This window comes from Paramormyrops kingsleyae, chromosome 23 (assembly GCF_048594095.1).
Source record: "Paramormyrops kingsleyae isolate MSU_618 chromosome 23, PKINGS_0.4, whole genome shotgun sequence".
Lineage (NCBI taxonomy): Eukaryota > Metazoa > Chordata > Actinopteri > Osteoglossiformes > Mormyridae > Paramormyrops > Paramormyrops kingsleyae.
The window spans coordinates 10,213,752-10,240,891 of NC_132819.1; the positions used below are offsets into that span (position 1 = coordinate 10,213,752).

Sequence of the window (27,140 nt, forward strand, 5' to 3'; positions counted from 1 at the left end):
AAAAATGACTGCATATTACATATTTAATGTTTATTAGCAGAACATTTTGCAAAAATTATGGTTTAAATGTTTTAAAGAAATGCTTCTCAGAAATAGCATAATATTAATTGTCACGTGGCATACCTAGATGATTCACAGGCATAGTTTGCTCCTGAAAGGTTGAATGGAATCCCTAAGTGTGGTACATTGCCGAAATGTATGTGTTTTGATTAATTTCATTATTTAGCCGTCTTATTTAATACCAATATGCAGATTTAATACCGGCTGCATTGCCTTTTTAACATGAATTATTACTATGACGGTGACCTTCATCGCGAAAATTATGGCGAAAATTGTTATTTTTAATACTATCATATGGCAAGATACACCATGTTATAAATACCGTCAATCCTGGGGAAATAAGAAACGTTAATACTATATAAATTAAATACTGTATGACGCAAACAAAAATATCTAGGCAATAACTAAGTCAACTGTGCAATTAAATCATGCAAACTTACATGTGGACCTACAAGAATTACGTGTTTTAATGTACGTGCACGCTGTTTTCAAATATAGACCGTCCATTTAAAAATATTCAGACCTAGAATTTCTTTTAAAATATATATATATCGTTTATAGTCGTTTTTACCGCTTGTTCAAAGGTTATATATATATATATAACATCCCACGTCGACAGCCGCGAGTAGGATGCGTGCGCGCGACATATCGACGCGTCAAAGTTGGCGGTCTCCAAGGCGACGCCTCGCGCTGCAGTGACGCCAACCCGGTTCACTGCGAGTGGGCGTGATCAGCACCCCCCCCTCGAGTCCGCGTGGGCGGCCCCGTGCAGCATAGAGTGCGAAACGCGACACCCGAGAAAGAGAAAAAAGAAACGGGGGGAGAAACTGAGGGCAGGGATCGCTGAGAACTGGAGAAAGTCTGGGGGAAACAGAGAATAATAAAACTGACCAGTTCTTGAAATTTAGACCGCGTGTTGTTGTGAGTCGGGAAAATACTTTGAGTGGTAGCTGAAATGCCACTTTACACTGGGAAAGAGAGTAACGGCCAAGATAGAAGAGACGTCTCCCTTAGTTTGAAGGCTTCCACCGGGACTCTTACTTACACCTGGAGTTTGACACAAGACTCGGCCGCATTTAACGCCCCGGTGACTGGAAGAAAGTAAGTCGCCACTGCCGTGCAAACTCAGAAGAAGCGGGGTACAGGCGGTGCGCGAAGCAGTGTACCGTGGAAGTACTTCACGGTGGAGCGAAGAGACCGAGGGAAAGTAAAGAAGAAGCGCAAAGAAACTTTGCGATTGTTGAACTGACACGCTAACGACAGGAGGGACCACAAGACGCAGGAAGGCCGGCTCTACCTTCCTGAGAACCACAATGAAAACACAGGGGGACGCTGGTAAGTGGTACTGAGCAGAAAGTACCGACGCTGCCTGACGTTTCGCGCAGGAGGCTTGAGAAATACATGCCGTGAGCGGCGACTGTGTAGCCCGGTGGAGGATGTTCTCACAAAGCCCGTGATAGACGTGTCGGTGGCTGCTTAGTTTACGCCAACTAACTTGTCAAACGCTGCCCCCCGGGAACACTGGGCTCGGTTCGTGAATGCTGAGGTTTCCCGGCCCTGAAATGGGGGCGAATTTCAGAACTTTGGGATAGGAAAACGGCTCGAAAATTAGATGTGATCGTACATGGATGAACTCAAGATGCTAACTACTAGTTTGTCGGAAAGTCGTTTCCAAGTTAGTTAGCTAGATAGCTATGTGTAAAGGAGTGTACTGCTTACGGAATCTAACATACCCAGTTGTTACTAGTTCAGGTGGTCTACAGGTCTGTTAATAAGATATCTGTCCCCCGAATACTGATCTTTTCATGTTATTAAGAGGGCTAACTCAACTGATTGCAGGTTACACTTAATATTATGTGGATACTTTTGAGTGAGTTGTGTGATGGGAAAAATACTTAACTCCAGTTTGACGGGCTGTTTTGCCGTCAGTTGAGGTCACGCAGACAAAAGCCGGATAGTCACATGTCACTTAGATACGCAGGTACTAATGAAGAAAAAAACTTTGAGTTGCAGAAACTGACTTTTGGGTTAACTTGTTCTCGAATTAGTAATGCATTTTGATTGAATTGCATTTATTTTGTGTTGTTCAGAGAATATTCCGGTGTGCTATGCTCGAGATATGTCTTACTGTGCATGTTGTTCTGTAACATTGTTTTGCTCGGTAGCTAGCTAACCTGTTTGTGATTGTCTTGATGCAGAGCGGGGGTCCCCTTTGAAGTGCTCAACCGCAAACGAGTTCTGGGATTTCTTGACGTTTTCTTTCAAACATAATTGCATTCTGATTTCTGCTTGGGGCCAGTACAACTTTAAATCTTTATTCATGCTAAGGGTGATTTAGAAATCTATTAAAACACGTTTGATATTTTGCCAAATTCGTGAGAGCTCAATGGCAATCATACCAACTAAATCATACCACAGATGATGATTGATTTTAAAGGATTAGAAACAACGCTGAATTGAATAAGCACCCTGCGTTTAACATACACCCTGTTAGTAAATCTGTTCACGGTTGCGCTTGCATATTGTTTTATTCGCACTCTCGCTGCCCGCAAACTCATTTTCACTCAAACGAATACGTTTATTAAGACATGACTGGTGTACTTCTGTTCATTACGTCTTTTCGCAGGTATATATGGCTTATCTGCATGTAGATTATTTCACTACTTCTGTACTCCAAATACACATCAGCTATAGAAAAATATTAACAGAATTAATTAACACACCGAAGAAACACTTTATATATCACTTGCTTGACCGATACACTCATAGACACCAATCACAGTAACTAAGAAAGATTACCGTTAATAGTACAAACGGTAACCAGCGGCGATATTACGTGGTGGCGCGACGATGTGTTCTGTTTAGTTGTCAGTGTTCCCATGTTTACCTTTTTCTCTTTTAAGTTTGGGCTGTTTTTATGCCTGTATGATAAATTAGTAAGCGTTACTTTATCTAAAAATGTTTTCGTGGATAGTTAAATGTAGAACAGTAATAAATGATTTAGTTTTTGATTCTCGAGGAGGTTTCTACTGGGTAAAACCTTTATGGCAGTCTTCCAGGTTTGAAATTTATATTATGATGCCAAGGTTACTTTATTATATAGTAATAAGGAAAGTTTAAGATACCCAAGATGCTGTCTTTGTTACTGTATTATCTGGGTAAAAACCCATCCATGGTTTTCTTATACTATGCCTCTTGTTTCTTTGGACATTGTGTGTGTGTGTGTGTGTGTGTGTTTTATCCTTTATGTGGGATTGAGAGGAAATGGTCTGCAGTGACTAGAAGCACAGTATACATGTAGCAACTAAGGTAGTCACGCTTAAAGATGAAATGAAACGATACTTTATTTGCCAAGTATGATTGCAGTTACACTGGAGTGCTTCTTTTAGAATATCCCATCATGCTCTCCTTTTGAGATGCACACATGGGTGTACTGCTGAGAGTGAAGCTTGGGGCCAGGGTCAGGCCATGGATCTGGTGCCCTAAGAGCCTTTGGGGGAGGGGGGTGTTCGAGGCTGGCTTGGTCCTACCAGTGTAGAAACCGAACCCACACCCTTAATTCTACCAAGTCAAAATAAAATGTGTATGATCTTAGGAATATTCAGATGTAAATATGACGGCTAAAAGAAAAATCTGTAGCTGTATTTTCTTTTCATAATCATAATGAAGCCAGTCAGTGTGTTCTGTCATTCTGTGGTGATGCCTAATTTGGGAAACCCGGTATTTCAGGATTTTGATGTTCTAGAAGCTGTCGTCTCACCTAGAGTTAATCATGGAAAAAGTCTTTATGAAACCCAGGTTTGTGTTGTGGTTAATTACATGTGATGAAGAATGAATTGAGTTTATGTAGCGGAATTCAGAGGAATCTGATGTCTGAACGTGGAATTGATTAAGTGTTATGAGAGATTCTTCTTTTTATGTATCCAAGTTTTTATTAGTTACAGATGAATTGCATAGCTATAAAATGGATACTTAAAAACGTCAAGTTGATTGACATAAGGGGAATGTGTATTTAATCATATGCTCCAAATTAATGTTTGGTGCAGTGGTTATTTTAATAAGGAGTTCCTGGCAGTGATGGTGATGGTTTTTTTTTTTTTTTTGTTTCTTTATATTAAATAACATTTCTGTCAAATATAAATTTGCATTGAATTTTTCATTATGGGTGTTTTATTAAGTCCTGTAGGTTGCCATCTGAAATGATTAATTAAAATGTTCTGCTATCACATTTTTAATGGCCCATACCTGCATACCTGTAGTAGTACATTTGGGCAATAATACGGTATAATGTATGGACGGTATGATGGTATGAAAAATTAGACACCACCCAAGTCTATGTGGTAGGATAATTTTCTCTACAGTTTTATTTTTAAATGAGTACTTGAAAATATTTGAATAAAGGTTTTAAATTACTGGAGATAGAGTTTTGGTGTAGTTGAAATTCCAGTTTGCTAATGACCTTTAGTAGAATCACTGCCCATCTGTCATCTTATTTTGAAAGCTTTCCAGGGATCTTAAACTAAAGAATAGAATAGTTTATGCAATTTTATAATGGCTTGACCTGAAAATTGCACCTTCCCACAAAATGGATGCTGTTTTAAATTTCTTTCTTCTCAAAAGCTCAAGATTGACACTTTTTGCAGTTTAGCTGTTCTGGTAGGTTAACAGGAGCTCTGAAATTCACACTGTTGAGTTGTACATAGAGTAGTTTGCCCAGGATGAGACTAAAACTTTCATAAATGATCTAATGAGACATAAGTAAAAAGATGTAAGGCTGTTGAATTAAACATGCAGATAAAAGCAGCTTTCTTTGTGCTGGGATGGAAAAATAGCTGAAGATGACTTGTGGGTCATATTAACCTTGTCTGCATTAAGTGTAACTCTCAGTTGTTAATAATAAAGCCAGTCCAACCAGTTAGTTCAGAAATTCTACATGAGACCCGCTTAGAATTAGTGCGGGTGTTCTAACTGGTAGCTTTTAGTACAGCTCAGCTTGCTTTCTTATAGCAAGCAGGGTCCTGCTTATAAACACAATCAAGATAACTTATTAGCACATGCCCTAAATATCAACTAGCTAATATGTGTAATAATGTTTTGGTAAGTTTGTAGTCTGAAATAATGCAACTATCACCACTCTGACAGGCCAGCTGTTGTACCCAATAAAAATGGTCTAACCCGAATGGGTTCAGTGAAATTATTGTACAGATTGGTATAATAAACAGATTTTTCACTTTATTGTCTCACAATACTGAGTAAGAATAAGATGCATTTCTCCTTAGTGGGCTTGCATCATGTAGGCTCATGTTAAAGGTCTGGAAATTATTTGTATATTTTATGTTTTCTAAAAAAGTGGATGTTTTTTTGTTGTATGTGCTAGTTCCAGGGGCCAATTCAACAAAGTTAATTTCTTTCTTGCTTTTGTTCGGTTTCTATATGGCAAAAAACTTGAATACCTTATATATGTCTTTGCAGATTGATCAGAAATGCAAGTCACATCTGTAACTAAAGGCTGATTTATACTACAAAGAGCTTATGCGGCAGCCTACACAAGTGACCTACGCCATTGTGAGCTTTTATACGTATGTGCTGGTGTGTCTGTATCACTCTACAATTACACCGGCCAAAATGCTAGTTAGCTGAGCGCAGTGGTTTTCTGTTTTGCTAAAACATTTTTACTCCATTATAGGAAAAAAATAACTTTAGTAAACTTTGTAATTTTAGTGATTGTTCCTTCTCAAGATTATCTAGTATACATTTAAAGCTTACCACCACTGCTTTTGCATGAGTTCTACATGCACTGTCCAAGCCAATCATAATCATTTTCATCCTTGCTGTTTTAAGTCAGACGGGTTTGTTAGAAATGTATTTTGAACTAATTTTTTGCTTTAAAAATATCTCAAAATTTATTGCAAAAAAATCACGTTATGATATCTGACATTTTCCAATATCATTTAGCTCCAGTGTGAATGGCTGCATCTGTTTTATTTCTTTTAATAGTATGAAAGCTGCAACCATGGCAAAAACAGCAGGCTAGCAACAAGCTAAACACAAGTTGTTCCACGGTAAAATAGCTTCAGCTGGAGACAAACAACAACCAAACATTTGCGTAGGAGGATGTGCGATGCTACCAAGCGGACCAATCACAGTTGTTGTGTTGTGTGTCGCTGCAACGTGTAGTTACATTTCTGGGGAGGTGCGCTTCAGGCTACTGCGTATGGTATGTGGCTACACCGTACCTATGGCGTTGATTCGACGCAGAAATGTAAGTCAGCCTCAGGCCCATTATGAACTCATTGGGTAATAAAGGAACTTCCCTCTGACATTTGCCACAAAAGAAGAAATGAAGATTAGCTACCGTTTTCCTTTCCTGTCCCGGGTTTGGTTGGCCCTGTGAGTAGCACTGTTGTCCCTTTACTATCTGTCAGGAGGCATGTGGAGTTTGCGAGTATTTCCCTGTATTGCGTGGCTTTCCTCTGGGTACTCTGGTTTCCTCTCGCAGTCTAAATACAAGCAGTTATGAAGTTGGCATCTCTGACTTTCCACAGAGTATGATAGTTTGTGTGATCTTGTGTGTGTATATACCCCTTAATCTTAAGTATTTTGACTCGGCAGTACCATTTAATATTTTATATTTAATTTCAATTTTAACTTAATTTTTTATTTCAGTTTAACTTTATTTCCGTTAGAGATGCACCGATTGTATCGGCCAACTATCAGTATCGGCCAATACAGCAACAATTGGCCATCAGTTGATGGTTAAAAATGAGCTGATATTTGCTGCTGATAATTCCTTTTAAATTGGTCACCCATATTGCTTTAATATAGTTAAATGCATCTTGCAAACATTGCTTGGCTAAAATTTCATAAGCGTAATCTACCAATAAACATTGAAACGCAACAAATTTGATTGCTCACTTTAAGGCGAGACATTGAAGAGTGTGAAGAGTTTCTGAAAAACAAATTTGTTCCAACAAAGAAGGCTGCAGTACTGCCGAATAACGCTAGTCTGTCAGTAACGCAAGCGTTTGACAGCATAAATATATAAGATGTGCACAGTTGTAAAATAGTGCTCTGGGACTGTTGTATGCTAGAGTTGGTGTTTTCTTACCAAAAAATAAATGCTTTTTCATATTTTTGGAATGTAATTTCTTAATTTTTTAAAATTATTTGGGCAGAACCTCCCAAACAATTGGTATTGGTATCTGTATCAGTGTCAGTTTTTCTAATAATTGGCTATTGGTATTTGCCAGAAATGTCCTTATCAGTGCATGACTAATTTTAGTATTTGTGCTGTTCTGGCCAATGGTTCAGGATAGTTTTTGAGCCAAGGGTAAATGGAGGTGTCTTTCTTATGGTTGACTTGATATATCTATGATAAATCGTGTGATAGTGTAACAGGTAAATCTTTATTCATTTCAGGTTGAGCTGGCATTTATCAAACCAAAAAAAAGTTAAAATGTATATAAAAACCTTTTTAACACAATTGTGATGGGAGCGTGTGCACACGCACATAATTTTTAAATAACACATGGTTGTTTTGGGGCATCCATTCTCTGGTACTTGTAACCTGGGTAAAGGAAAATTCACACTGATTTTGTTTCCTGTGTCCCTTAACATTTCCTTAAAATTGTTATATTAGTCAGTATGAAATCTAAGGAAAACCCTGTGAATCATGTAATACAGTAAGCAGTTGGGATTACAACACTCTTTGTTTGTAGGGTTGGGCCCCACTTTTCTTTCTCCTGCTGTCACTGCTTTCTGATTGAGCTGTGTTCACACACTGGGAAGGGCATGGTGGTGGAGAGGGTGTGTGTGTGTGTGTGTGTGTGTGTGTGTGTGCCTGCAAGCGCACACAGTGCAGTAGCCCAGCTCTGCTGACTCCTTCTTCCTCCCTGGCATGATCTAAGAGTTCTGCTGACTCCACACATGGGTCTGTTCCTCAGACCACAGCAGCACTGTGATGATTACGTGTTGTGGCAACTGTCTTGAAGGAGTAATCATTTGTGCCTCAAATTTAGTCTCTTAAATCATGTTTCTAACAAGTGATTTCAATATGTTGATATCAAGTCTACATATATTACAGCTTGTTAGTATAAAAAAATAACTCTCCCGAGTTCTGGAGAGCCCAGAACTCCCAGTAGAAGTTCTTAAAAAGTATCTGGTACATTAAGCAAAGTAAAATTAAACGTGCATTTCAGCGAGAATGTACACAGTCTTGTGGTGATAACATACAGCCCGTTCTCTTCGCGTTTTTGCTTGTGATTTTGAGCACATTTTCAGTTCTAACCATATGTTGTGTATAGAGCAGCTTTGGAGTAGACAGCTTCAATTTTGCAGGACCAGGCATGTCCAGTGGGCTTATGAGAACATTGGTGGTTGCTTGTGCCCCTGCTGAAGCCAGTGTTCTCCTCCCCAGTGCTGCACTGCTGCAGGGTGTGGCAGGTCCTTGGCATGTGTTAGTTTTTCTCATAGTTCTCTAGACCTGCTGCCAACAGCCGACTTGCTGAATCCTCTGTTCTTTGAATGAGCAGAATTGAAGGGCAGGGTTCTATTCAGTTAATGAAAGCGCATCCAAAATGTAAGTGTGTAACAGTTCAGTTAGGCAGAGCTTTGATGGCACCGTTTTGTGCATAAACAATGTATAGGACACACAGTTCTAAAAATTTATTTATGCAAAGCAGGATTTTTTTTTTTAGCTCTGATCAGTGAATATGATAATGTACCTTTCAAGTACAACTATTGTAAAGAATTATACCTTTATCTAGTTACCAATACAAGGCAATTTGTGGGCATCACTGCAACATAACTAGTGTGAGATGTTTACCTTGCAATCTTTAGAAGCTTCATTATACTTGGTGAGCCATTGGGCTTCTTGGCAGGAAAACACCCAAGAAATGGAAAAAAAACTTATATTGCACGATAAACTCTTGTTTTGAACTGGATGTTGTTTGGGTTCAGTTTATGCATTCCTATTTTTACATACTGCTTTTTAGATGCCAGAGTAGTATATGTGGTGAAAGGAATTCATTTATATGTCTGTATGCATGCTGACACATACTACCAGATGTTTTGTTAAAAGTGCACCTTTGTCAGTCAAATTAATCGTATTATATTTTTATCATTTTAACTAACCTTGATTAACAATAATAGTACACATACATTATAAAATTCATCATAGAAAAAAGACTTGTTGCTCCAAGCCCTTCACTCTTCTAATAACCAAAAATACTCTTGAGTTTTCTTGCAAGCTACAGCTGTAGCTATTTTAGTAAATGTATGTGTAATTCACATGCCAAAATTAAAAATGGTGAAGCAAAAACCTTTTTTTTGGAAATTTGTTCAATTCAAATGGAATGATTATGTACCTTTTGCTGGGGAGCTGGGGATCCTGTGGATGTTTTGAATATCTGGATGGTTTAGTTGGTAATGTTTGTCTTGCATAGAAATTCTGGTTGTTGAATATTGTGTTCTTATTAAGCTATGTTGGTTAAAAGGATTTCTGTCATTAAGAGTAGCTCATGTCTCTCTCTTGTGCTACATAGACCACCTGCAGGGTATTTGGTTGATGACTGGGTAAATGGTTTGATTTGTTTGCGGATCATCAATTTCCAGTGCTTCTCATGTGCCTTCTGAGACATACGCATGCACCTGTTTCCTATGTCACTTCGACATGTTCACAGCTTTCTGCTTGTGGTGTTTAGGGCTGGAACAAATGAACTATAAAGGAAACCTTAAAATCTGTAGTCTGTAAAGGAATATTAAAATAATGTTTGTAAACTTAAGTTTTGTAGATTTAGTAGTTCATTCGTTGAATGTCATTGTCGCTTTTGTTGCATTATACATAATATTACAGTCCTGCGCAGTGCATCCTCCAGTTGTCTGCTTTGAGCTGTTGAGTTGTCTGATCCTTATTCGTGCTCAGGATTCAGTCTTTAACTTTTGAATATGAAGTTTCTTTATACTTTTAGAATGCACTATTTTTATTATAGGCAGAGATTGCTTATGTAATGATAACTAAATGTAGTTCAAATATGCCTGTACAACTTATCGAGGGTGGGCAGCATTTATTTAACAGCTGCTTTCCTCCTAGGCATATTTTCCAGTGAAGGCTGATTTGATCAAGAACCCAATTTTCCCACAATTTTTCTTGCAATCCATGATTAGCCAGCACCGAAGACATTGACACTCATCCTGCCTCGGTTCTAACTTTCTCAAAGTGTCTGCAGATTGTATACATCTTCTGCTGTAAGTGTGGTGTCATCAGCATTTCAAAAAAAAAATCCACTTTGGTGAAATTGCTTCATCTCACACTGAAAAAATATGAAAAATCCAACCTTTCATTTAAATAAATTTATTCAAATAAAAATAATGAAATCTTATTGTGGTCAGCACACTTCTCCCTCATTTGGTGTGTGTTCTCTTATCTTTCCCCTGTTGATGGATGACTAAGGGAATTTGGCTGCTGCGTCACCTCATGTTTGTACCCCAGTCAATCAGGAAGTCATGGATTACAGCTTGAAAGTTCCTACTCCAATCAACTCAATTTACAGGGGAAACGTTTCAGTTACATTGTATTCACTGAAAACTCCAGGGGTGCCAATAATTGTGGCACATGTGTTTTTGTTGAAAATAATTATTTCTTGATGAAGGATTTATTGTTTGAATAAATTTTATTTCCTCTTTTTAATTTTTTTTAGTGTGAGATGAAGCTACTTCACCAAAAGGTGGATTTTATTCCTAACCCTCTTTACAAATTTTTACAAGGAGTGGAGGGCACTGTATTGATGTATGAAAACTGTGTAGCAGTTGTCTTCAAGTCCAGCTTCTGTTACCATATTTTATGAATGTTTAATGTACAGTACTGTGTAAATCCTTTAAGGATATTTCTCTGGGTTGAAACTGTGTATTTGCTCAAAAAACGCTGTGCAAATTAACAGTAACACTATAAAAAATATCCAGTTGTTTCTTTTATCATCTCTTGCTGGATGGCTAGATGAGCACTGCTTTGGTTCCCAAACCTCTCCCCAGGGACACCATAGCCATTACATATATGATGTACATCCCCCCAATATGTAATCAGGATGTCCCAGCATAATCACGGCCCTTGTTATTCCATGTTTTTTTTTTTCCCTTCATATTTTTTTTTATTTTTCCTGTTTTTGTTATTTAGTGTTTGTATGATTGAAGATACTGTTGTGCTGTAGGGATGAGCCAAGAGGACGCACTTAGCGTGCAGCATGTTAGCCAAGCTTAAAGGTGAGGACAGGCTTGTGGACCAGCAGCAGCAGGCCTCGCGACAGCCGCCGTGGAGCCCTGTGTAAACCTCGGTGACTAATTATTATGCTTCGGTGTGACACACTGTCTTTCTTTGTAAAGCAGGCTAAAACTTGAGTTGACAGAACTCCGACACTTTATTGCCAGTACATACAAACATCAGAATTGCTTGTGGTTCGGTGCCAAACGTTCAGTATACGACAGAGACTTCAGGACATATGGAGGAACACTTCATGGAGCATATATATATGTGTAAAACTAAGAATTTAATAGAAATTGCAGATTAACGGAAGACAAATTTGCTGAATACATGATTACAGCTCTGCTCTTGGTTCGATATTCTAGTTATATCATGAGGTTGGGTGAGAACAAACACTGATGCATCGAACTAAGAATACCATTCAGAGCCGAGGCTTTGTTGGTTTGTGTGGCAAGGAAGTAATCTATGTATTCTTCCAGATTTAGTCCAGCTGAGTCAGGTTTAACTGTGTTAACCCTTAAAAGCCAATCAGTATTCTGACGGCTGAGCTGCTTCTACAGCCACTTTGCAGGTTTACTTTGACCACCAAAGGATGTACATCTATGCCAGTTTGGCTCACTGTTGGATCACTGCTACCTCCTGCTTCCATGCCCTTTCCCACACTAGGCTCAAATTTGTGCTCTGTGGGACTTCCGTGTTCTGCTTTCTTGTTGCTGCACACTGTAATCTGCGGTAAAGACAGTGGGGGCTGACCCTGGAAAAATGGGGCATTACTGAAATTAGTGGAGCAGTACTATGCTCTTTGAGAGCTTGTTATGATGCCTTGTTTTATGATCCAAGTAATGCCCTGTGTTTGGGCAACAGCAGGAGAATGGTGTGCAGCTCAGCAGGTTAAGGACACTGTGCTCGTGATGAGAAGGTTGCCAGTTCAAATCCCAGAGTCAGCAGAGTGATTCCGTGGTTATGCCCTTGAGCAAGGCCCTTAACCCCCAGGTGCTCTAGGGACTGCCTGACCCTGCTTTCAGTTGTATGTCGCTTTTGGACAAAAGCATCTGCTAAAAATGAATTCTTGTCGTGACTGGCGTCCCTTTTTCTTGCTCCATGTGTCACTAAGATTTTGTAAAATGAAGATCAGAAAAGTCTAATTAGCTTCAGCAGGCCAAGGTGGGCACATGTCATACATATTTTGTGTCTCAGTAAATTATTTTTTAACGTTTACATTATTGTAGTCCAAAAATGTCAGGTGGTACAGCCATCTAAACAAATAAGAAAACTTTTATAAAATTGGTCATTAAAAAAATAAATTGGACATAATTGGGTTTTGGAGGAGGTTTTTGTTTTAAAGTCATTTTGGAAAGCAGTAGACAGGATGTTACATCATAATGAAGATCTTAAATACCATTGTGGAGTAAAAATATGGAAATAAACTTTGTATGATGGCGCAACCGCAATTAATATTACTGCTAATTATAAATGCAAAAAAACAGATTAAAGAATTAAAGATGTATCATGCATTGTACACACTAAAATGATTAGGCTGCCTTATGAAGCTACTTTTTATTTTGAGAAAGTGTAAAGTTGTAATTTTTTGGTTGTGCTGCCTGATATTTTTCAGGTCATGAAAACTTATCATTTGCGCATCTGCAGAGCTGCACACAGGGCATGTAGTGTGTATCAGCCCCTGTGTTCTGCTGGGTGTAAGTGTGCAGGGTGTAAGTGCACAGTGCAGAGCTACACACAGGGCATGTAGTGTGTATCAGCCCCTGTGTTCTGCTGGGTGTAAGTGTGCAGGGTGTAAGTGCACAGTGCAGAGCTACACACAGGGCATGTAGTGTGTATCAGCCCCTGTGTTCTGCTGGGTGTAAGTGTGCAGGGTGTAAGTGCACAGTGCAGAGCTACACACAGGGCATGTAGTGTGTATCAGCCCCTGTGTTCTGCTGGGTGTAAGTGTGCAGGGTGTAAGTGCACAGTGCAGAGCTACACACAGGGCATGTAGTGTGTATCAGCCCCTGTGTTCTGCTGGGTGTAAGTGTGCAGGGTGTAAGTGCACAGTGCAGAGCTGCACACAGGGCATGTAGTGTGTATCAGCCCCTGTGTTCTGCTGGGTGTAAGTGTGCAGGGTGTAAGTGCACAGTGCAGAGCTACACACAGGGCATGTAGTGTGTATCAGCCCCTGTGTTCTGCTGGGTGTAAGTGTGCAGGGTGTAAGTGCACAGTGCAGAGCTACACACAGGGCATGTAGTGTGTATCAGCCCCTGTGTTCTGCTGGGTGTAAGTGTGCAGGGTGTAAGTGCACAGTGCAGAGCTGCACACAGGGCATGTAGTGTGTATCAGCCCCTGTGTTCTGCTGGGTGTAAGTGTGCAGGGTGTAAGTGCACAGTGCAGAGCTGCACACAGGGCATGTAGTGTGTATCAGCCCCTGTGTTCTGCTGGGTGTAAGTGTGCAGGGTGTAAGTGCACAGCGTAGGTGTTTTCGTAATCCCATGTGCTGTAGGAGGCTGGTATGATATGCTTTATGCTTGAGTTGCAGGATGTTACTTTTATATTCTGTCTGCTTAAATGTAAAATAAACTTGATTCATCATCATCGATTGATTGAACATATTACCACAATTCAGGTGAGATTAGATATAGAGATGGATAGCCCAGTCCAATTTTTTGGACATTTTTCTAGCCACCCACTTTAAATCTGTGGGAGACTCTTCACCTTTGAAAATGCATTTGATTTTTCCAGTGGCCAAGAACTGATATTCTATCTGATCTATGCCTAATTTTATATTGTCTGTCTGGGAACTAGTTTTTCTAGTTGTAGTTCATGTCTGCAGCTCAGTTACTAAGTTTTGGAGAATCTCTGAAATAGTTTTGATTTACTCTTCTGCCTGATCAGTAAAGCCTACGTGCAGTCACAAGTTTTATCATGTTCATATCACATTATTAAACGGTCATTGATATCAGTGTATTGTGCAGCTGTACAGCTGTGATGTTTGGCAGTACTTTAGTGTTATGAGAAAAGGAGGAATGCATTTTTCAATGTCCACTAGAAGGCATGCCACTTAGCTGAATTGGTTTGGCTTAAGTTGTTCTGGTTTGTTTTTTAACTGCAAGTCCTGTTACGTTTCCTGTTATCGTTGTGCTTATTTATTGTGATTTTGTTTGATGTTTTAATTAAGCCGTATTTAGTAGTCAACATTCCATTTGACAGTTGCCTTTTTGTGCACCAGGCAGCTATATCTAATAAGCCTAAACAGACTGACAAACTGTGAGTACTACTTTGGGGTGCAAAGATTATTAAGGTATGTAAAAGTGCATGCCATAATGGCCGTTTTTTCTGCAAGGCACACCCAGCCAAGAAGTAAGTGAAAAGCTTGCAAAGTTTAGATGATAGCGATGTCCTCATTGTGGCAGAATGTCATTTGACGGCAGTCTCCTGTGTCTGTGTCTGCCTCTGGGCCTCTCACTGTTCTCATCCACTTCCTTGGAGACAGCGAGCCCTTTAACGCAAACGTGCTGAATTGTTCTGCACCTTTTCAATGTCCAGGAATGCCTGGAATCTCAGCCTGGAGTCTCTTAGCTGCTACAGCATGTAGGGTGACCTGCATGTGTTTCCTATTATTTTTTGCACTGTCTCTTTTTTTTAATTTTTGTATTTGGGTCAAACGTCCCAGAGTGTAGTGTCTGCAGCATGTCTTTGTTAGTGCGCCTTGTCCATAAGGAGAAGTTTGCAGAGAAGATCAACTGCATGGCGTAGACTGGAAAGGGAGAATACTCCATGGAGAAGAAAGCAACACAACCTGTTGCTGTCCCCCCCCCCATACTGTCACCAGGTCTATTTCAGTCCTTGCTCGGGGTTTGAAAGGATTAATTATTATATTTATTTTTCTGTATGTTTCTGGAGCTTATTTTTAGTGCTGAAGTGTCTGGTTGCTAGGCGACGTGTGAGTGTGGAGAGTGAGCAGGAAAGTCGGAGAACAGAGGAGAGAAGTGTTCGCGTGGTGGAGTCAGGGCAGGCAGACCGCTTTATCTGCTGGATCGCTGTGCTTTGGGGGCTGTTCTGAGCCCCTCAATTATTGTATAGTCTCATTTAGTTTTCTGAGTTGTTCGCATTTCCACTTGCGTCTCGGTCCTCTTCTATTACGAGATCAGTGCCCTGTTTTGTGTTGCCTTTGACCAATGACAGTTCCGTGCCTGTTGCTCCTGCTTTTGTGTATATTTCTCCGCTTGCTGTTTTGGAGTCCGTTTGGAGAAAAGGATATTTATACATGCTTTGTTTTGTGTCAAAGCAAACGTCCCGGTGGCCTTGGCTGTTGTTTTCATGTAGAGGAGCCTATTCACTTCCTTTCATGCTCCAGTGACGTGTGAAGGCAGCTGTTTCCCTTTAGCAGGTGTGTGCAGAGGCACTTCTCAGGTGAAGGACGCGTGAGCCAAGGCTCTACCTGACATCGCCATCTTGTTGTTCTCTGATGCTGTTGTGCATGCATTCAGCCAATTTATATGTAGGGCAATTGTCTAAGTGAGGCTGACCTCACTGGTCAAACAAAAAGGCAGTGGACCCTTCTCTAGACACATTTTTTTCTTGTCCTTGTCGTTTGCCGCACAGTGATTCTGTAAGTGCCGAACGTGGGATTTCCCCTTCACATCGAAGGCTGTGTATTTGTGTATAGTGGTCCAATCAGCTTGATTTCCACACACTATCTCCATGGGCACAATCACTGGCTCACCCACTCATTTGTGCCTCTAGAGACGGTGGTTCTCAAAACCATGGAGGGAAATGGTCCGCTTTGAATCTCCTGTTGCAGGCCGGCACTGCTGCATTGCGAATAAAATATAACATTATGGTTTTTCTTGCATATTAAATGCGTCCCCAACATTTCGGGTACAGTGGGGGAACCTCACCTTCCCAGGCCTCTGCTAATTTGGAGGGGGCTGTAACCGTTTCAAACTAGCCAGCAGTTCTGTCAGTAGCTTCTGATGTTTGTGTTGTCTTTTTGAATTGCTTTTACACTATTACTCATGTTGTATTTGAATTGATATCAATCTTGCAAGGCATTTCAAATACCACAAAATACAAAAAAAAAATAATCAAATACTTATCTTCTAGTGATGAGCTCAGTAGTTTTAATTTTTTATACATTACATTTGGCCACTACCTCTATATGCTAAAGGATAAACTATAAACAAATTTGTGAGTTACACTTCATCAACAACACACACATACACGCACGCATATTTGTATTCATATCTTTGTGTATCATTTCTATGGGCATAACCCTATATCCAGGTTAAAGAGCAGAGTTGCCCTTATACACAGCTAACAGGCACAGCCTGGATGAAGAGCAGATTTACCCTTGTGTATACAGGCCGTGCCTGTTAGCTTTGCTGGCTGTGTATTAGCGCCGTGGCTGTGCATGTTACTCTGTTCTTTACCTTGGCAGTGTCTGTTGGCCCTCAGGCCAAAGGTCAGACATTGGGCAGCAACACAGGCTTGAAATATAGAAAAAAAAGTGTTGATATGGCAGGCCCAAAATGGCCTTAAATAGTACAAATATGCGTTTGACTGAGGTCTGACATAGCCTGCTAAAATCAGTCCATTTCCTGTGATGTAAGGTAAAATGTAAATGGTTCTTTTGTGAGTCTGTCTGCCTAAGCATAGATCAACAAAACCAGTGAGTACTGTTAAAATACTGAGGCTGGGAGTTGGGGAAGGATTTCTTGGTCTGCTCATCTGCTGCTGAGTGGAGCCTTTCGTTTTTTTTTTTTACTGTCTTTCCTTCACAGTGCTAGTGTCGGTGTTTAGGGTGTTGATGTTTTTGGAGATGTTTTCCCGTAACTGCAATGCTTTCATTGCATGGCATTTAGATTTTACCCTCGGGCTGTTTGAACTGCATGCCCCCTTCAGTTCTCGTCTTGCCCTGCAGGGCAGCAGACTTGACAGGCCACTTCCTTCCAGTCTTCCTGTCAGTCTAAACATAAAACTGTCAGGTTTCAGTATATCAAGTTAAATTTGCAAAAGGAATGGTAAAGCATATCACCAGTGCCCTCTTTATGCTGTAATCTAAGGGGCTTTGATGTAGCTCTGTTCACTGGATGTACTCTCACACTCTCTCTCTCTCTCTCACACACACACACACACACACACACACACACACACACACACACACACACACACACACACACACACACACACACACACGTACATATATATGTTGGCGCACTTATCTAAATGGGGACCTTCCATTCATCTCTGTGGGAAGAAACCTAATCTCAATCATGACCTTTAATCCCTACCCAGCCCAAAATCATATATAAGACTTTTGGCATTTTTACTCTTTTGATCGCATTCACAGATTTGTATACAATTGAGGTTATCCAAATGTGGATCTGAAAAATGTCCCCAAAACTAAGGAAGTTTTAGTTTTTACCCCACTTTGGGGACATTTTGATCCCCAAATGTGATCTATGCAAGTGCAGACACACACACACAAAAATCCACTTTGTGTAACACAACCAACCTGCCCTCATTGCATATGTGGCCTGTGAACAACACTGCAGCTGTTTTGCAACATGAGATCCCATGTGACCTCTGGGTTAGGTTATATGTGCCGGGCCTCACTCCGGCTAATCGTCTGTCGGGTAGGTCCCTGGCATTTGGGCACATGGCTGCCCCTCCAGTGACCTGTGCTGGGGGTGTTGATCTCCCGGCTTCTCTCCCCCTAAGGCTTCACCCTGCCAGACTGGGCCTGCAAGACCGAATCCAGCCCAGGCTCACGGCAGGTCCAGCTGTGGCACTTCATCCTGGAGCTGCTGCGCAAGGAGGAGTACCAGGACGTGATCACCTGGCAGGGCGACTACGGCGAGTTCGTCATCAAGGACCCCGAGGAGATGGCGCGGCTGTGGGGGGCACGCAAGTGCAAGCCGCAGATGAATTACGACAAGCTGAGCCGCGCACTCAGGTATGTGCCCAGTGGGAGGCGCTATGTTGCTAATCCCAGCTTTTTGTAATCTATAGCCTCTGTATTCTGCCTGACAAAGTGGAAAATTATGACTGGTACTCCTGAGGCTGGAGTTGACTGGAGTTTTAGTGTCTGGGGCTCTACTGGACAGCTGAGTAACACTGCCCTTACGAGGGGCTATGCTGGGGGGGGGCGCATGCAGAGCTGTGTGTGTCTGCCCTGTGCCCAGAATAAGGGCCTCATTCTAACAGAGGTGGTGACACAGAGCATGACTCACTCTCATGGTTACCAGCTCACCCTCTCACAATGGGCCCAGTGTAGCCAGTCTGAGGTCCTGCTGAGCACTGCACAGCCGGCCTGTATGGTGCCCTCATGTGGGCGTGGCTTCTGCAGAGCATGGGCAGCATGGGCTGATGCAGCCTCACAATTCACTGTGTATCAAATTTCATCTTAGAATTATGTGAAAGCAGTGTTAAAATGCCTTTCTCCAGCATGCTTTCTGGAAAATTCAGAGGTGAAGATTATCATACCAGTCAGACCTAGGACAGCATAATGAAAGAGCCAGGTCTATAATTGGTGGTTTCACTCCTCCACCAACTGCATCTTGTAAAATATTCTTATGAGACAAAAAGACATAGTGGTATCTGCCATTTAAGACAAGCCTTGACAGAGTGCTGTGAGATGTATAGGTACTGAAGCGTGTGACAGTAGGTCCACATCTGAAGTGAAATGCTTTGCTTTGTAAATGTCCAAAATTAAAACCATTGTTTCTTGACCATTTTAGCTAATAATATCTGGCATTGAGCTGTTTATAAAAAATAGTGAGCTTTTGGCTGGTACTGAGAGTAGGGGGTGATGTTGTCTTTGCCCTCTGATGCAGACGTCTATTTTTCTTGTGATCTTGTTAAACATGTGGGATGCAGGTTATCTCTGCTGGGTCAGTTGTAAGTGTTGCAAGTCACTAACATGAGAACCGCTTCAGCATGGACTCTCTCTAGCAGTGTGTGACCTACTGTGTTGGTGGGACAGACAGTCACACATATGTACTTCGTTTATTTTCCTGCTCATAAATATTTAGACACTCGGGGGAAAATGGGCTGTAAATGCCTTGGTAAGTGCTTCAGGCTGGATTACCTCTGGGGACTTTGTTTTCAGACTTGAAGTACGAAAATCCAATTCACACCATATGTTTGCAAGTGCTAGTGTAGACGGTGAGTAGATTAGTGTATGAAATTATAGCACAGCAAAGTTAAAATTAATGCTGATATTTATTGACAGCAAAGTTGTGAGGAAGAAGTGTTCTGTAACGTTGTGACAGTGTGTTTGAGTCTTGGGAAAACAATTCCCTGCTAACTGGTGTAGCAAGTGGCTCAGTGGGTGGAGCTGTAGCCTCTCATCTTTAGGGGTGTAGATTCTACTCCCAGTGCAGGTTTTGTGTATCTGTGAGTGAGAGAGAGAGTCCCCGGAAATGTGCCGGCACCCTGCGCTGCCTGAAATGTGCTGGATGAGTGACTGATTATGGAAGATTGGTGGACGTACGTATGGATATCCTGATAACTTGGGCAGGTTCATTGTCAGAAGAAATGAAGAAGGTGATAAAATCCTTGTCAGAAGTACGACACCTTTAAGACGACATTTGAATATGTTTTGTTCAGAGACACAAAGCAAACTCGCCTACATTTTACTATCATACACTTTTAAATGCAAAAATGGTTTATTTGAGCAGTTAAACACCTTTACAGAATGGGTGTTAGCAGTGATCAGGTTAAAGTAATGCTGATATCTGAGGTGAATAGATGTCTGGACAGGTACTGGGTCGTAGCGCTGCCTGTTGTTTGTAGACTGACTAAACATGGTCCATAGCCTTCCATTCTGGAGCTGAACGTGCTACCATTGTGTTTTAGTGGTACCTGTATAGTGCTTTATGGTATTCCTGTGCTGTGGCTGCAATCAGCCGAACTTGCTTTCATTCCTTTTAACAACAGAAGTGCATATATGTGTTCAAAGTAATTGTGAAGCCTATGTGCTTGGAATCCGCAGGTATTACTATAACAAGAGGATTCTGCACAAGACCAAAGGGAAGAGATTCACATACAAGTTCAACTTCAACAAGCTGGTGCTTGTAAACTATCCCTTTGTTGACATGGGCGCAGCAGGTAAACATAAAGGTTTTCTCATCTGTCATATGGTGCTTGAGGCAGTCTCTGTACCAAACAGAAAAACAATCCCTACTTTTGAAGCAGATGTATTTCTTATTCCCTTTTTTGTATAAATATATAAAAAAAGACTTGAGGATAAGGAGCTTCCACCTTTCCTTCTCTGCCTTCTGATGTGGTGAGATTACAGCTGTATTCCTGTATCCAGTGTTGTTTCACAGTGATGGCAGCGGTGGCTGAGTCCGCCAGCGAAGCTGTGATTGCGCTGTGCTGACAGCTCCGTGTCCCTGCAGGCCGCGGAATTCCTCAGAGTGCCCCTCCGGTGCCCTCAGGGGCAGGAACCCACTTTCGCTTCCCCCTGGTCCCGCCAGTGGAGGCGCTGTCCCCGAGCGAGGCCCCCTGCAGCCCCAGCTCTGCCAGCACGTTGGGGGCTCTCTCCCGCCGCATGGCCCGTGGCTCCGTCAGCGACTGCAGCGATGGTACATCTGTCCACTCGGAGCTGGAGGAAGGCGGAGTGGGTGACGAGCGAGGCTTCCGGGCTGTCCTACCATCCCGCCTCCCTCACGATCCGTTCCTCAGGGTGTACGGGCCCCCCCCGAACCCCTCACTCCCTCGCACGATCCAGCCTCCCCGAGTTCACCCCGAGCCGCTGTCCCCCTTCCCAGTGTCCCCTCACCCCGGACTCTCTCCAGCCCTGTCACTGACGCCCTCCTCTCACCTTTATACGCCCTCGCCGTCTCTTAGCCCCCTGATGGGCTCTCGCTTCTCCTTCAGCCCTGAGGACATGCAGCGCTATCTGCAGGCTCACACGCAGAGCGTTTATAACTATCACCTGAGCCCTCGCGCCTTCCTGCACTACTCCAGCCTGCTGATCCCACAGCCGCAGCGGCGGGACAAAGGCCCGGGCCCCATGCTCGGTGACCGGGGTCTCACCGGCCCCCATCCAGTCCTGTCTCAGGCCCATGGTCGCTCGACACAGGCAGCTGAGGACTCTCACCTCTTCCCCTTTGAGTTCAAGCTTCAAGCACCACCACTGGGGCGCAAACAGCGAGAAGGGCACACCCCGCACCGGCCCGCCACCAATGGCATGGGCCCCGGGCCCAGACCGGTCCCTGGCTCCTCCAACTCCGCGAGCAGCATGGACAGGCTGCCTAAGATCAAGGTGAGCCTAGCATGTGAGAAACTGATGATGCACCATGTTCATAAGGCATCCTGCTGTGTGTCTCCATGCTGCCTCGGCTTCAGTGGCTGACAGGGCAGCGTGGACACACCACTGGTTTATTTTTTTTTTAGGTGGAACACATCTCTGATGTAGAATCAGAGGAGGAGGTGGAGGTGACCGACATTAGTGAGGAGGAGAAAGAAGCAGAAAAGGAGCGGGACCTGCCTTCATCCCCGGACGCACAGCCCAGCGGCGGCCCCACGCCGCAGCCGTATGAAGACGACTCTGACGAGGATGTGTTCAAGACTCCTGTGACACCCCCGTCTCCCCTCCCCAGTCACTCATCTCTCCGGCCTTTAAGCTCCGCCCCAACGGAGCGTCCCGCTGGTGGGAGCACAAAGTGCATCCCCCTGAAACTGCGCTTCAAGCGGCGCTGGAGTGAGGACCAGCGGCTGGAAGCTGATGGCGCTGGTGTTGGTGAGGCCGACGACAAGAAGGTGCGTGCGGAGAAGGGGAAGGGAGACTGGCAGCGGCGTGGGGGCTGCGGCCTGCAGAGCCCTGCCCCCCCAAGTCAGCGCCGGGCGAGTGCTGAGCTGCAGCGTGCCACGGCCCAGCTCTCCCTGGGGGGCGATTGCTGAGCGTCCCACTGCACAGACACTGCTAACTGCTGTGGGTTACAGGACAGGAGTGTCTGAGAGTGCCAGCTCTGGCCACCCCTTGCCATTCACCTAACAGAGCTGGTCCAAGATGTGTGACGACGACTGGCTGAGTGCGGAATGTTCGGATGCCCCTGGATCGCACCCAACTTGCTTGCATTCTGATAGGCTGGGATTTTAATCTTTTGGTGACTGTTGGAACCAGTGTTGATTTTTCAAGTGCCTATTATAAACTAAAATTGTATACTTAAAGCGAATAAGGTGTTTTAGGTTTGTTATTCCTGGACACTGACAAACTTCACAGACGACTATGATCTTGATGTCTTTGTTTCTTGGGGAAAACGCTTCATCAATGGAAAACAAAAGCTGCAGTCTGTGGGTCCATGTGTGTCTGGATTATGACTGGGTTTGGCGCTGGATTAGCTGTGTTACTGGCCTTTCCAGTTGGCACGCGGTTGCTGGTCTCTCCGACCGGCACTCTTGGTGCATTTCTAAAGCCTGTAGTGTGGAAGGTGATGGAGATTTGCAGAAGATGGTCTCTGTTGGGCTTGTGCTGTTCTCTTTATAAGAGACAAACATGATGTGTTTTAATGGGCGTCGGTCTGCACCCTCCATCTGCCTTTTGTCCTGCTCTTTGTTCCTTTTGGTAGTATGAACGCCTGATTTCACACACCACCTTTTCTCTTTCTCAACACATTTACCTTTCTTCTTTTACTCACTGCTGAAAGCAAGACAAACATTCATCATTCCCAGTTACCTGGAAAACACCAAAGGATGTCTAATCAACACTAATATAGGCATTACACAAATAATTTAATCCTGTTTTTGCTTTTTGTCTCGTAATTAGAAACGAGCTTGTTGTCTCTGTATCACGGTAATGTTCTGAGTCGTTTTTTATTAAAGCAGGTGAGGGACTGGCTTAAGAATACTGCTTTCTTGAGATTACAGTAACTTTAGATATTAGTGGTTTTTGGAAACGGCACCTTATGTGCTACCTTATCACGTCTAGTCCTCACAAATTCTGGGCTTTTGCTTCTGCTGTTTGAGACTTGGTGCCATCACCAATCACAGATCAGCAAAATCCTAACCTGATTCTGGGAATTGCAGTCCAACCGGTTATGTCAGATGAGGCCACATCCAGGGGTAATTTGTAATTATATTTACATACGTGGATTGGGACCTTGCATGCGACCTAAATCGGAACTGGCTGAATCCACAGATGGTTTATCTATGTATCACAGCCTTTGTGTAGGTGGTCTGCATAAGACAGCTAGTCAAGTCAACTAATGGCACGTGATTCATAGTTCAAGTGGAGTCGTAGGTTGTCTGAAAATCTGCTATCTGAGTTAATGGTGCACAAACTAAGTAGGTTAGTCACAGAGAATCCAGTCAGTTGAAATATAAGCCATTCAAGGTTATTGCCATTCCCATTTCATTATGAGAAATGGCCAAGTCCAAGATGAGGTCCACACACTGCCTTTTTGGCCTTTATATGGCTCGTGAATTTAAGGGAAATCACAACATCAGATACCAGCTATACATTTTATATATAATGTGTATAATATATGATGATTAGTGATTAGTGATTAGTGAATTCCATTTAAGTTTCAGGACTCACCCCAAGTAAACATGGAGGGAGCTTGATTTTATTTTATTTTATTTTACAAAAAATAGATAATGACTTTTTTTGTTGGTAAAAGAGAGAAGCAAATGCTGAAAGATCCCAGGTTGTGCAGCTTTACCGAAATGCCTTATTGGGAGTTTGTACCTGTCAAACGGACCCACAGTCCCATCATGCCTCTGGCTCTGCCCCCACCTGAAGACCATCAGTCGTGCCAAACTAAATTCCAAACAGTTCTCCAGTTATGATGTCGGCCAGGGGAGTGGTGAAGTGGAGCAACATGGGAAATTATAACATGGAGTCCAGTCTGAAATGTCACTCCTCACTTGTCCCACGGTCTGTGTGAGGCAGGCAATCTGACAGTGCGTAAAGGTGCGTCCTGTACGGGGAGCGTGCTGGCTGAGTGCGTCACAGGAGAGCGTCCTGTATGGGGAGCGTGCTGGCTGAGTGCGTCACAGGAGAGCGTCCTGTATGGGGAGCGTGCTGGCTGAGTGCGTCACAGGAGAGCGTCCTGTATGGGGAGCGTGCTGGCTGAGTGCGTCACAGGAGAGCGTCCTGTATGGGGAGCGTGCTGGCTGAGTGCGTCACAGGAGAGCGTCCTGTATGGGGAGCGTGCTGGCTGAGTGCGTCACAGGAGAGCGTCCTGTATGGGGAGCGTGCTGGCTGAGTGCGTCACAGGAGAGCGTCCTGTATGGGGAGCGTGCTGGCTGAGTGCGTCACAGGAGAGCGTCCTGTATGGGGAGCGTGCTGGCTGAGTGCGTCACAGGAGAGCGTCCTGTATGGGGAGCGTGCTGGCTGAGTGCGTCACAGGAGAGCGTCCTGTATGGGAAGCGTGCTGGCTGAGTGCGTCACAGGAGAGCGTCCTGTATGGGGAGCGTGCTGGCTGAGTGCGTCACAGGAGAGCGTCCTGTATGGGAAGCGTGCTGGCTGAGTGCGTCACAGGAGAGCGTCCTGTATGGGGAGCGTGCTGGCTGAGTGCGTCACAGGAGAGCGTCCTGTATGGGGAGCGTGCTGGCTGAGTGCGTCACAGGAGAGCGTCCTGTATGGGGAGCGTGCTGGCTGAGTGCGTCACAGGAGAGCGTCCTGTATGGGGAGCGCGCTGGCTGAGTGCGTCACAGGAGAGCGTCCTGTACGGGAAGCGTGCTGGCTGAGTGCGTCACAGGAGAGCGTCCTGTATGGGGAGCGCGCTGGCTGAATGCATTTGCCATCCTTGCCTCCGGTTCGGTTTCCACTGGAGGCCTTTTTCACTAAGGACTGTGATGAGTCTCCAGTGATGTCTGCATCACAGAGTTTATGCATTAAGTCTGCGCAGCCGCAGCTGCTTTCTGCATTGGTGAGAGCTTGCAGTGGCAGTGATGGCACCTTGCAGTATTATGGCTGTCCATTATTGGTCCTTCTTGCATCTTTCTCACCAGGCTTGTAGCTTTTTTGGCTTTTGGTTGTGGACATGATTTTTATTTTCTGTACAGCCCCCCCTGTCCCTCACCACAGTTTTCTGGACACTTCTCCCCCCTTTCAGGAGTATCTTTTGCATTTACATTTCCTTTGAGAACTTCACTGTATACACTGTTGGGGAGGGACCTTGGCGGGGGGGTTGGGGGACAGTGGTGGGACTTCTTTGAGGAACAAGTGGGAGGTATGCTTGTTGTATGTTAATATTCATTTTGTAATGTTCTTTTGTTCTTGTATGCTGTGTATTTAGGGGATATTAATCATTTTAAGAGAAATAATTTTACTGTTAATATTTGCCCCCACAGCCCACTTCTCAGTGATTACATGGCTCAGTGGATGGGGGGCATTTTTAGGATGTTACAGTGAATGTTAATGCTCTCTTATACTCCCTCTTCCCGAATGTAATTAAATTGTAATCAGGGTTAAAAAGTCAATTTCATTTTTTAATTTTCATATTCTGTTATAGCCACGCCTACACTTTCAAGCCAGAAGTTATGGCGCAGTTATTCGATTGTGTTTGTGAGCAGTGCTCATGACCCCCAAGCTGTGTTTGTAAAGGTTCCCTCCTGTCAGGACAGGCAGGCACTTCACCAGGATCCATTTGCATATCTGCAGGAAAAGCTGAGAGGCTTCATGATCTGCATTTTTTAACTTGTTTATTTGACTGGGCGTGTTGGTAAAAGCCCATCATCATTTAGACTCACAAATCCAAATGTGTCAGGATGTTACATATGATACCTTCACCATAAACACACCAAGATCCGATTGCCTTCCACATGCACCCACAGAGGCCTCCTGTCACCCTCAGAGCTGCATGCTTGTCATACTTGTGTGCCACGTCCTGCGAACATTTGCTCACAGTTTTTCTCAAGCAGCACGTTCATGCAGACTGCAGTCGCACTTAATATGCAGCATGTAGGATTCTTGGTGCATGTCATTGTGTCAGGGGGGTGTCAGGTCAGGCAGCTGGCAGGGACGACTGCAGCACAGGCCTCAGTGAGCTACAGGCCGAGCAATCTGCAGGGGATTGTGGGCCACGTGGAAAGCAAGTAGCACAATTCATATTGTTCATCTTATTATAATCTACTTCTACTCTATATCAGGTTTTGTCAGCGTAATTATGAAACGCTGGGCCAGTTGGAGGATTGCTGTGGCTGCTGTGGGATTAATTCTGCCCTGGTAATTTGGACCCACAAACTTTAAAGATCCCTGGGTTTATTTTTACATTTTGCAGATTTATACACAAACCCTTCTGCAGTGTTGCTCGGACAGATTTGGTTTAAATAAACAGTGTGTGTGCGCTTCTGCTTGTCTCACTGCTAAAGTACTTGCTTCAAGTGTATGATGTAACTGGTTCTACTGGTGGGTTTCCTTCCGTTCACTGGCAGCCAAATGACTGTGGCTCAGAGGGGACTGGGGCTGTAAAACATTGCAGGTAAGATGTACTTGATGGTATGTATAAGTACCATATAGAAGTACAATATTCACTCAAAACGACCAAAGTGATAGATGCTCCAGAATAACTGTAGGAGAAATTTTATACCCATACTTGCATAAATGGTTTTTACTTTTAACATATATTTGGTGGTTAATTTTGTGATTTTTTTCGGATAATGTGCCATGAATCATTATTGCTTAACCATCCAGTCCAGTTAGATGATGTTCTTGGTGGTTCCGTACGTTTTTCCTTGCTGATTACTGATGATTCTGCTTGAACCTTTATTAAACCGAGGAGCTGCAGAAATCAGAAGTGGAATGAACTAAACACTGTAGGAGTCATGGTGATAAAAACGTGCCTTTGGTCTCCTCCCACTGCAAACACATTGGAAT

At 43.3% G+C, this 27,140-nt stretch overlaps 1 protein-coding gene across 1 annotated transcript; it reads left to right on the forward strand.

The window, feature by feature from the left end:
• Window positions 1–784: 784 nt before the first annotated feature.
• LOC111839697 (ETS domain-containing transcription factor ERF-like) lies at window positions 785–26,615 on the forward strand. Its single transcript, XM_023803857.2, has 5 exons — window positions 785–1,395; window positions 18,029–18,263; window positions 20,304–20,419; window positions 20,713–21,581; window positions 21,713–26,615. Exons 1-5 carry the CDS (start codon window positions 1,374–1,376, stop codon window positions 22,217–22,219), a joined length of 1,749 nt encoding a protein of 582 aa, XP_023659625.1. The 5' UTR covers window positions 785–1,373; the 3' UTR covers window positions 22,220–26,615.
• The last annotated feature ends 525 nt before the right edge of the window (window positions 26,616–27,140 follow it).

Coding starts and splice junctions, on each gene's coding strand:
- LOC111839697 (XM_023803857.2), top strand. CDS start 1,374: ATGAAAACACAGGGGGACGCTG. Junction 1,396..18,028: donor GAAAACACAGGGGGACGCTG/GTAAGTGGTACT, acceptor TCTCCCCCTAAG/GCTTCACCCTGCCAGACTGG. Junction 18,264..20,303: donor AAGCTGAGCCGCGCACTCAG/GTATGTGCCCAG, acceptor TGGAATCCGCAG/GTATTACTATAACAAGAGGA.